The following is a 12,417-nucleotide window of genomic DNA, read 5'->3' on the forward strand; positions in this document are numbered from 1 at the left end:
AGTGCCGTGAGTAACACACACACACACACACACACACAGACTTGTACACAGAAGACTGCGCAAGACTCTTGTAATGTATACTCACACACCTGTTTCTCGCTCGCTCTCTCTCCTCCAGATGTGGACTGTATGGTGTCTGAATGGTCCAAGTGGTCAGAGTGTAATAAATCATGTGGGAAGGGTCACATGATTCGCACGCGCATGGTGAAGCAGGAACCAGAGTTTGGCGGCTACCCGTGTCCCAAGACGGTGCAGAGGAAGAAGTGTAAGGTCCGGAGGTGTGTGCGGGACAACGTCAGGACAGATGGAAAACAGGAGGCTTCAGTCCGGAAGGGGAGAAGACCAGGACGAGAGTCAGCCTCTGGGCTCGAAGACAGCTCAGGTGTGTCCACGCGTCATACTGAACACACTATCCCGTGTCATGCTGACCACACTGTCTTGTGTCATACCTACACTATTCGGTGTCACACTGACCACATTTCCATAGATTTCCTCAAACTATCAACCACTCATGTGAGGAACTCATTCAGGTAAACACTTATGAGATTGGCAACTATAATTCATTTCAAGAAACCAGGATAACCAGATGTCTGATATCTGTGATATATAACACACAGAGGACTGATATACAACACACTGAGAGGTCTCATAAGCAACACACTGAGATGTGTGATATATAACACACTGTAAGGTCTGATGTATAACACACTGAGAGGTTTGCTATATAACACTGAAAGTTCTGATATATAACACACGGAGAGGTCTGATAAACAACACACAGATGTCTGTTATATAACACACTGTAAGGTCTGATATATAACACACTGAAAGGTCTGATATATAACACACTGAGGTTTGATATATAAAACAGGTCTGATATATAAAACACGGGTCTGATATAACACTGTGAGGTCTGATATACAACAAACTTTAAGGTCTGATATATAACACACAGAGGTTTGATAAACAACACACAGATGTGTTATATAACACACTGAGAGGTCTGATATACAAAACAGGTCTGATATACAATACACTGTGAAGTCTGATTTATAACACACTCTAAGGTTTGATATATATATATATAACATACTGTCAGGTCTGATATATAACACATTGGGACATCTGATATACAACACACAGTGAGGTCTGATATACAACACACTGTGAGGTCTGATATACAACACACTGAGAGGTCTGATATATAAAACACTGGTCTGATATATAACACACTGTAAGGTCTGATATATATAACACTGTGCGGTCTGATATATAACACACTGAGAGGTCTGATAAACAACACACTAAGGTCTGATATATAACACTGAGAGGTCTGATATATAACACACTAAGGTCTGATATGTAACACACTGAGGTCTGATATATAACACACTGTAAGGTCTGATAAACAACACACTGAGGTCTGATATATAACACTGAGAGGTCTGATATATAACACACTGAGAGGTCTGATATGTAACACACTGAGGTCTGATATGTAACACACTAAGGTCTGATATGTAACACACTAAGATCTGATATATAACACACTAAGATCTGATATGTAACACACTGAGGTCTGATATGTAACACATTGAGGTTTGATATGTAACACACTAAGGTCTGATATGTAACACACTAAGATCTGATAACACACTAAGGTCTGATATATAACACACTAAGATCTGATATGTAACACACTGAGGTCTGATATGTAACACACTGAAGTCTGATATGTAACACACTAAGATCTGATATATAACACACTGTAAGGTCTGATAAACAACACACTAAGGTCTGATATATAACACTGAGAGGTCTGATATATAACACACTAAGGTCTGATATATAACACACTAAGGTCTGCTATATAACACACTAAGATCTGATATGTAACACACTAAGGTCTGATATATAACACACTGAGAGGTCTGATATATAACACACTGAGGTCTGATATGTAACACACTGAGGTCTGATATGTAACACACTGAGAGGTCTCAAGAATTCCTAAACAATTACAATTCAAAAGAAAAATGTTACTGCCACACTGGGTTTCTCTCTTATTTCACAAGTTTAAAATATACATCATTTATGAACTGACCAAACTAGCTTGGTGGTTGGAGTCTGAAACAGGATGTGTGTCTTTTAATTCAATAAACAGTCAGAGTCTCCAAGTAGTCAAAGTGCAAACGCTCAACGACATAAGAAGAGTCAGCAGTGTTCACGTCCACTGCAGTGTGGAAGTTCCTGAATTCATATGCTTATAAAAGACCAGGGTACCATATGCTTTCATCCTCCTCCCTTCAGCAAAACTCCCCTTAACAGCCTCCACTTGGTTTCTCCCATCAGGTTGCAAGATGCGCCCATGGTCCAGCTGGTCGGACTGTACCAGGCAGTGTGGCGGGGGGGTCCAGGAGCGAGTGATGGAAGTGAAGAAGAAAGGCAAGAGCTCGCAGTCCAGGAGCTGCAAGCCCCAGAAAGAGATCCGTACCTGCAACGTGCATCTTTGCTAAGGACTCTGTGTCCCTTACACACAGATGCAAGACACACACACACACACACTCACATACTCAGTCCAAACAGAGTGTAAGGTCTGGGGTCTTTCTGGACTGATGATGTTCTGCAGATAGAGCACGTAAACATTTAGACTTTTACAGTGAACAGTGACTACACACATCCGTGATTAGGTTTAGTTGTTGTACCAGCAGACATGTATTACTATGTAACCGACAGTATCCAACTTCAGGCACGCGCTACACCACTATAGCTTTCCTTCCTTTTTCAAATAACAGCATTGATTTTATGTTTATTATGGTCTTTTTACACTCTGTCTGTGTGCGCCCCTTCATTAGCATGTGCTGTACAGTTTTAAAGTGTGAATTATCTACATGCACCAGTAAATGCAACAAATACGCCCAGCACACCTACACAGACATTTCTTTAGAAATGTTTATTATATAAAATTTCATCCCAGACCTAAAAAGGATAGAGACAGCATGATTTAGTCTCATATAGACTGAGATTAGGATTAGTGGAGATTACCCCCCCCCCCCCCAGCATCTCAAATGTCATATTATTGTCCTGCTTGGAACTGGCAGAATGAGTCTGCATTGGACTGCTCTTCGTCAAGGACACCTGGATTTGCAATTCAATTGAGCACCCCCCCCCCCAGCCTGGCCTCTAATCCTCAGACAGGGTGAGCACATTGAGCTGCCGCTATCGAGCGCCATCAAGGTGGGTTGCCCACAGTCGTTGCCTAATCGATCTGGACAGCAACCATCTGCTGTGGGTGGATTGATTTTCCATTCTCTGTACAAAGTAGTTTTTACTCACTGTCTAGAAACTGAAAAAATGTCGTTTTGTTGTTTGTTGCTGTTGTTTTCAAAGCAAAAGCTGTAATGTGGAATAAGATGGCCTGTGAATGGTTAGAAATTAATTAGGTAAGAACAACTACTCCAAGTCGTATATAAACCACGATACGTGGATTTTAGAGTATAAATACTTGTTTATTTTTTAATCCACTCTAATAGGTATAGAGGCTATACGTGACACAGAAACTCAGTGGCAGGCGGTGAGGGAGTGCTGTTCTAATTTGAAACACGTTATACCTTTTCCTGGGGATTTTGATATACTCAATGCCCAAGACTCTTGCCAAAGTCATGCACACGTCTCTCTGACCGGCTCTCTGACCGTCTTCTTTCCTCTGTAATATATTACTATTTTGGAATAAATCACCTTTACAATAAAAGTAAATGTGATAAAATTTTGCCGTGTTTCTCGTCCTTATGATGTTACGGTGCTTTCATCGTGTATATAGATCCACCTTTTCACCAGAAGCAGCAATACATGTCTGTTTCTGCCCTGTTGGGTGAAAACAGTACATGCCCTCGTTATTAATGTACTGGTGTTTTACCACAATTGACCCGCTAGGTGGAGACATAGAACGTGAAATGTAAAAAAGAAATTCCAACGCAGTGGGTTGGTGAAAGTTCCTTATTCATCACCAGATGGCGCTATAGGAAAGGACGTTAAAGTGCTCGACTTTCTCGAAGAACTACAACGACGTGCACGTTAAGGCTATATTCTATATTATACGATAATATTCAAGTGTCCAGCAAAACGTAAGTAGCATTCGTCTACAAGTAAAACATGGTCTAAATTTCTGATTGGAGATCAACAGGTTTCCAAAGGTGGATCAGATCCAGGAGCAAGAAGGCGCACCTTTGACTTCTGGGGTTTGCACACTTGTTCCGAGTGCTTGAGTCTGCACGCAGGACCGACGCTGGGCTCGTCTGGGACGGGGCTTATTGTCGCTGGTTTGCCTTCACGCATAAGTATTAAATCCCTACCGGGGATTGCATGGGCAATTCCATGCGTCACTTTCCTGCGTACGAGGCTGCGACATGTTAGGCCCTAGGTTCCTCCTAGATTTGTGTTACTTTAGACACAGACCCTGAAGAAGCGTTTGGAAGCGGGCATCGCGAGCCTTTCAGCACACGCACGCGCTTCACAAAGGTGAGTTTGTTCCAGTAACCTTGCTCCAGTCCTACGAGCGCGTGGTTTTATCAAGCACGGTGCTTAATAATATCGACGCACAGTACTGATAACACGGGACCATGTGTGGCTAGCCTTTGTCCGTCATCTCGAGAAGAGACGTGGCGCGATAAGTTGAAGGGGCCGCGTTACAGAATCACACGCCTTCCACGAGCGCAGACGCCCGCGGGGTTGGAAAAGGTTTCACACTTGACTTCAGAGAACTGAGCTGAACTGGTTGTGTGGATTATGCAGCCTAAATCGTGAGTTTTGCTTTTCCTAATGCCTTTATAGCCCCAGCAGGGTTTATTTTTCTCTAGCGCTGTCACCACTGGTTTGCTCATTAAGCAATCTAAAACACGAGGCTTGCTTAAGATGCGTTGTAACACACTCCTGTATGTTGTGTAAAAAGCACTTTAAATACATTTGTCTTGGCCAGCTTCTGTTTTTCCTTGTTTTGGTTTTATGCCTGTGTTTCTTTTGCTTCCGTTAATAAAACTTTCACCGGGCCCGTGATATGTTCCGACTCTTCTTTCTGTGCGCCGGCGCTGCAGTATTTTGTCCACTAGAGGGCGCAGTGACTATATAGCCAGATTCTTATATAGCCAGATTCTATAGCTGAATTTCTTTTAGCTGACGTCGCTAAAAGTTATGGCGTATGATGCATGCGACTATTTTTCTAAAAGGTTGTGCAGAGTATTGTCTTAATATATACTATGTGAGAGATGAATGAGTCAAGCACGTAAATCACAGCAGGAACATTTTATAGGCTCAAGCAAACATTTATCACAAACACAAATATTTAATTTAGTACCAATACTGCATCTGAGTAAAGTTTTATAACTCTTTGAAAAATATTACTCTTACAGGATTTTTTATTTATTTATTTTTTTAACAAGACATGCTAACAGCCTGTTGTGACCGTCACCTTTCATTTTGACAGATACATTATACTTTGTCTAGGGTTTTGATTACCTTAGAAATATGGCATCTTCATGGTAGGACATGAAAATGGGAATCTTTGTTACTAGGTTACCTGCAATAGCTCCCTTTACTAGGAGGGGATCATTGCTCGACCCTGTGACTCATGAAACTGTACCAACTGTCCTCTGATCAGTAGCTACAGGAGACTTTTACCTGCTCTGCAGCCAGAAGCGTTTTGTTGTAGTTTCCGTCATTAACTGTAAGTTGATGAAGAGGCACTCCGGATAACTGCTCAGATGAGTTCTACTGTCACCTGGCGGTCGGACAGTTCACAACTCTTTTCTGGAGCTCTTTTTCTTAACAGAAATATACAGAACGTTTTCCAGGCTACATTTAGAGATGATCAGGACAACATTTTCAAAGCCACTCTTCTAAATCTCTGATAAGTGCTCTGTTGTGAATGTGACACCAAACATGAGCTACTCAAATAACACACCAGGAAAGCCTGGAGGAAAAGCTGTCTAAATACACAGATGCAGAGAACAGAGCTCCCACTTCTCATAAATTATCACTCCAATGATGTGATCTAAGCACAACTGTAGCCATGGTAACACTCAAGCCTACATACGATGCTCATGAAACATTTAGGCTGTTGTCAGAGAGACATTTTGCTGATGCATAACATAAAAATATCTGTAGTGAGTCTGACGCCATCACCGAGGCCATGTGTGAGGGTGTGTTCATCTGCTGCATCCTGTTCTGAGCTCCAGCTGCATTTCCAAGAGTCTCTGAACAAATGTGCAGGATGCAGGCCACAGTCAGGCTACTTCAGAAACCTTTCCAATGATGACTTTTGGTTACGACCGGTCCTACACAAATAGGCGTTTGTTGGACTCATACGTCATGCCGTGCTGGATTTTCGGACTTGGTGTACCCCTGTAAGGATGCAAAGCCTTCATCAAAACAGACGTCGTGACAGAGGTGTGTGTGAATGTGATAGTCTTTCTTAACATGATTTCTCTCCTGAAAAATCCAGCAACTCAATTAGCAGAAGCGATTGCTGTGCCTCGCACGAGTGATGCAGAGGCTTTTCATTTACTAGTTTAGTTAGCTCCAGGAAGCACACTTGCCTTAGATTTGCACTTGCGTAACAAATTTTACATTGTAAGTGCATGAATTAGGCAGGTGTATACACTTCAATTATTTGTAAATTGTTGGCATGGCATTATTTCGACGCGTGTCTGAGACCTGGCAGTGGAATTCAGGCCTTGGGTCTAGTTACATTGTATGTACAGTAATATTCCACTGACTCACTCAGTCTGCTGTCTGGAGACACTTTGCCCCTGACCACATACACAGACATGAATATAATATTGTGTGTGTGTGTGTGTGGCCTCTAAGACTACAGTTCCAAACTTTTTTTTTTGCTTTGTGCAGTTCAGAATTTCAGTATATTCATGATTGCAGATCCATGTTTCAAGTGTCTCAACAGTGCAGCATTGTAATATTGAATACGAAATAACAACACTGAAGACTAGTGACATTATGGCTACAGCCAATATTGCTAATGTTGTGTCGAGCTCAGTTCACCTGCTCCTTGACCCTGACCCTAACCTTAACACTGGCCCAAACCCTGACCCCTGACCCTAACCCTGACTCGTGCATCACCATCTGGTTAATTTTCTGCTTTTTGACCTTAGTTACTTGACCGAGATGTTTTAACCACAGAGCAACCAGTAGCATGTCCAGACATGCCAAGACACGTAGGACATGACCTGCATCTGTCAACATCTCCGGTCCAAGCAGCTGCTGGCTCACGAGGTCAAACGGAGGTACAGAGACCTCGGCACTCAAATGGTGACGTCACTTCACACGTGCACGAGGCTCACTTTACTGGCTTATTACTGGAGCCCGTTCTCGTGCCCCACTAACGGCCTTTCCTAATGCCTTGATTATTTCAGGCTTGTATGATTGCAGGCGCGACTGGAGATTCTCGCGCTCTTTGCGCTGCTTTCTGGCGTGCACTCCGCAGAAAGTTATTAAAGCACATGATGGGAACTGCAGTGGCAGAAGAGAGATGCGCATGGCTGCCAGGGGTCATGACGCTGTCGGGAACAACTGGCCCATGTGAACATGTAAAATTACGATACTATGGCATAATTCGGCACCCAAGTTATGGAAGCTTGTTTGGGATGGTTGAAGGTGGTTATCAAAACACTTGTTTAATTACTTTTATTAAACGCCTGATTAATTAGTTTATTTTTTGCGACGCGGTTGTGCCACAGACAGACGATGACCTTGTGATGTCTGAACGTGCACAGCGCACAGATCCAACTAGTGTTCCCTTTGCTTTCAGAAACACTGATCTGGGTCAGTTTGCTTTTATTGATCAGCTGTAGCTTTCTCAGGGAAAAGTAGGATTCAGATGAAGAACCTGGATGGAGTGTGGAAAGGTGAGTAACGATGAAGACCAAGATCTGCGCCTGTCCGCCTCTTCAGCTCGGAGCTCGGTGGGTCTCTTCCGTCATGCTCTACTGCGCTATCCTCGTGCCAGAGGCGGGTACGTCACGCGTAATGCGTAACGCAGTCACGGTTTCTCAACCACTGACTTTTTTTTTTTCTTTTTTTTTCAATCTTTTTATAGTGGTTAGTTTTGGTTGTTTGTTTTTTATGGAATAAAAACTGTTAAACTAAAACGCAGGTTTGATCTCCGAAAGCAATTCTGCACCTAGTCACTCGCTCTTGAAAGATGAGAGCAATTTTTTATTTTTTTTTTTGTGCACGCGCGCGCGTTCCCGTGCCGTGGCGATATAGCGGTACTGAGTCACTGAGTTGTCTTCACACTGCTGCAGTGGTTCAGACCTCACAGAACACCAGGCCTCTTCCACCTCTGCTCATGCCTGCATACAGCATATTCGCTTCTGTGCCTCAGTATAATTTATGGGAGAGGACACTCTATATTTATACAGTGTCCCTTCCCATATATATTCCCTTTCTCTCCATGTCATTTTCTCCCCACTGGTTCGCGATGTTTGCTGGGTAAATGTAAAGTTAATTGGACCATGGCTTGGTAGAAGCTCTCTGGGATATGTAGTCTACTTCTCTCTGGTGTTTTTATTGTTTATTGCCTGTAGCTGCCCAGTGAACACATCTTTTCTGCTCCCAAATCTAGTATTTGTGTAACTAATTCAGTTTGAGTTTGCGGTAGTTGTCAATGCTCTGCCTTCATAACCAGATTTCTGGTGGGGTTTTTTGTGAACTGATACACATGAGGGTAAACTGAGGGGGGGCTGGACTCTTCTCAGGAAACGTCTTCATTTTGTTTTGTAAATGCCAGCCCATGCTCCTGATTCCTTGATGACATCAGAAATGATCGTGGCTCAGACAGCACATGACCTTTAGCCTGGCAGCGTGTGGAGATTGCCTGTCAGCAGGCCCGTTGTGCACTAGAACTCCACACAAACTATACGAACCCTCGCTGAAGAGTGGTGGTGGGTTTTTGGGTTTTTTTTTTTTGGTTTTTTTTTCCCCAACCTGTCTGGCACACACAGAAGGTCACTTCAGGTCCAACACAGTGGTGAAGCTTGTTTCCATGGAAATATAAAGAATGCAAAAGAATGCTACAGCATCCCTCATTGAAGACTCGTATGAAGGCCTGGTTAAGTGTGGACGAGGCCGTTGTGAGGAGGCCTGGGCTGATGTGTGGCACTAGCTGTCCTGCGTGATAGCTCTTCACTTTACTATCAGGTTTAGTCATATTCTCTCCCCCACTACTGGAGACACGTTTTTCATGAATTGCACTGTGATGCCGAAGACGCAACGTTACATGGACGCGGAGGGGACATGGGAACAAATTGTAAGCATGCTTTTTTATTTATTTTTAATTTTTTAACCTTGTTACCGATGCCGCAAAACACCTCTACTGGATCACGCACTGTTGCCATAGTAACTGAGCGTGGCAGATTTGCGGTGGGCTCTCACGGGACATGCCCTTTTTTTGCATTCTTCATTTCTGCACACACGCGAGCTGTTCAGCACGGGGGACCTGCGTTATGTAATACAGCCTATCGATGTAGGTTACCGACATTATCGTGTTGATTCTACTGAAAACCATTGAGAAGGAATCTCTGCTGCCTTGGGAGTTCATTTCTATTATTGAGAGCATGATCTGGACAAAAAAAAAAAAGATGAGATTCGGTTTTTAAATTTTAATGGTGTCAGTGCAATCTAGGCCTACTTTCCACGTGATGCTGCTTGCTGATACAACGCATTATCCACAGTGACTGTCTTTCTGCCCAGCGTGTACGGTTTCTCCCATCGCCTCTCACAATGTTGGAGCTTGAAATATTTTACAGGTCTGAGATCTGGGATTTGTTTATCTATTTGTACTTAGGCAGTATAAAGTTAACGAGACAGCAAGGGCTTTCCATTTGAGAGAGAATTTCGTTAGCTGGTGTGGATGTAGCTTAAAGCTATGATGAGTCTGTAGGGAGAAGCCTTGGATGTCTCATAAATGAGAGAATTACTCCAGGACAACATCCTCACTGCAGGACAAAGCTTTTGCTTTTTACAGCCCTTTAAAGAGCTAATTATTTTTTTCTGCTTATATATATATATATATATATATATATATATATATATATATTTATTTATTTATTTATTTATTTATTTATTTTTATAATGAGAGAGAGAGAGAGAGAGAGAGAGAGAGAGAGAGAGAGAGAGAGCGAGCCACAATTGTAGTAAAGTACATAGAGTTTCCAGAGAAACAACATTTCAGACAGGGGTCCTTCATCTGTACAAGCAAAGTGCACATATATATAGTGCCGCAGGGCAAGGAGCAGGATGCACAAATGTCTCTATCGCCGACAGACACGTGATTAAGTGGGAAAGGGAGCGCACTGGTACCCCCCAAGGGCCCGGCTCTCAATGTGTCCACCACCAGGACAACGAACCCCAGGCCACACGGCGCAGCACAGCCTTCTGCCCACACAGCACAGGGAGTGCTACGAGCCACCACCGACAGACGTCTCTCCAAGAATGAGGGTGAATGGCGGAGTCTGTGCCTCTCTGAGGTGGTATGGCGACACTCCCTGGCGACGACCAGCAACAACAACAGCCTTGATGAGACCAGAAACAGCACGGCGACCGCCAACAGTAACAGCCTTGGCGGGACCCAGCCGAGACGCATGACGTGGCGTACCCACATAGACGGTGGGCACGCACAAAGACAAACAATGTGATGCGCCTGCAGACACGGTAGGCGTGTAGGCGTACAGATGTGCCCCTCTGCGTGTCTTACGGGGCCAGGAACTCGCCCTGGGTCCAGATGTGCCGTGACGGACCTCTGTCCACACCTCTCAAGCCTCCCAGGGACAGCCCATCATGGAGGTCTTTCTCTTCCTGGGCTTTGGGGAGACCCACCACGTACTCATCACCCACACCTGGAAGACGGAGAGAAGAGATGACAGTAGCAACAGCAGGAAACCCCGCCGGGCCCACTAGACCACCCCCATAATGTTCCCAGAGGAGCCTGCCTGGCCCCCATGGGCCCAGCCTGGGAGCACCAGACACCCCCTGAGCAATTCTGAGGCCATTACCCTCCTTGGCTGTGCAGGCTGTGTCTTCTTCCTCTTGCAGTGTGGCTGTGAGCTCTGGTCGAGGTCCTATCCCCGACAACCAGGGATTCAGGCAGCAGCGTGGGACGGCACTAGGGAGCCCTCGGGACTAGCTATAGCTGGGGGAACATCCTCTAGCTTCCTCTCTGCGCGCGCCTGCTTCGTTACATGCTTAGAGCTCAACCGTGAGCGTACCCCGTGAGCAATCCTTCCGGCGGGAGAGCCGGCATCCTGTGGGGGTCGGTTAATCTGTGGGGGATGGTTATTTGACGCTAACAGACCTTTATTAAACGCGACCAAACGCTGATAAACAATGAATGTTAATGGCACTCATACATAACAAACCATGCAGAAACACGAGCACAAAGCATAAACATGAGCAAGAACATGAATAAACATGAGCAATATCCCCCACCACATGCTCCACACACAGGGGTTTAAATAACACATCAATGATATGGACAACAAGGATCAGGTGTGTGATAACGGTGACAAACCATTATATATTTTTATGTGTGTGACTGTGCACAGCTGATGAAGGACCTCGGTCTGAAATACTTCACTTTGGGTGTGTGCGTGCACGCATGTTTATGACACAGAGCGGGAGAACAGAACTGTCTAGCACAGGGTGTACTCCCTGGTGTGGGTCTGTGCAGGTATTGTGGTCAGGCCTTCAGGCAAAAGGGAGGAGAGGTGGGGGGGGCAGTTCTGAACGATGGGTGAAGAATATTTACGGTACTGTTGAACAGATTAAGAACCGGGATGCAAGTACAGATGTTCCATGGGCAACTATAAAGAGAGAAACTATAAAAATACTATAGCACAACTCGCCCCAAACAGAAGGGCCAGATACCCTTATGGATAGAAGAAATGAACAGATATTAAGGCAGTGGAGAGAGAGAGAGAGAGAGAGAGAGCGAGCGACCGAGCTCCAGATCCTGACACAGCTGCTCATCTGGGACAGCCAACAGCACAGGCACATGCGGCTGGTCTGTGTGCGCTGATGCTGAGGTTGGCAGCGGCAGCAGGACGGATCTGGAAGTACACTGAAGCATCTTATCTGCTCAGATCCATCTGAAGGTTCTTCACTGTGCAACAGCACCCTGACCCCAAACCTGAAAAAGCCCCGAGCACGAGCAGGGTGGATAGACTGCGTCTGCAGATTCAGACAGACGTCAGGTTTAAGGCATCTACAACCAAGCATGTGACGGTGTCCTTTGCAATATTTTGTTTTTTTCAACGATGTTTGCTTCTCTGAACTGGTGAGACTGTGTATATGGTTGGCATAATATGCATGTAAATATCTTTAAATTACAGCTAATATTTAACCACTTTAACC

General features: G+C 44.5%; 1 protein-coding gene across 1 annotated transcript in view; it reads left to right on the forward strand.

Annotated features, from left to right (window-relative positions):
• The window catches only part of spon1b (spondin 1b), a 66,764-nt gene extending 62,995 nt beyond the window's left edge, over window positions 1-3,769 (forward strand). Inside the window, exons 14-16 of the mRNA XM_035532257.1 lie at window positions 1-6; window positions 119-382; window positions 2,353-3,769. The exon at window positions 1-6 is cut by the window's left edge and continues 159 nt beyond it. Coding sequence (XP_035388150.1) covers window positions 1-6; window positions 119-382; window positions 2,353-2,516 — 434 coding nt within the window. The 3' untranslated portion in view covers window positions 2,517-3,769. The remainder of the gene's footprint in view (window positions 7-118; window positions 383-2,352) is intronic.
• The last annotated feature ends 8,648 nt before the right edge of the window (window positions 3,770-12,417 follow it).

This window comes from Electrophorus electricus, chromosome 12 (genome assembly GCF_013358815.1).
Source record: "Electrophorus electricus isolate fEleEle1 chromosome 12, fEleEle1.pri, whole genome shotgun sequence".
Lineage (NCBI taxonomy): Eukaryota > Metazoa > Chordata > Actinopteri > Gymnotiformes > Gymnotidae > Electrophorus > Electrophorus electricus.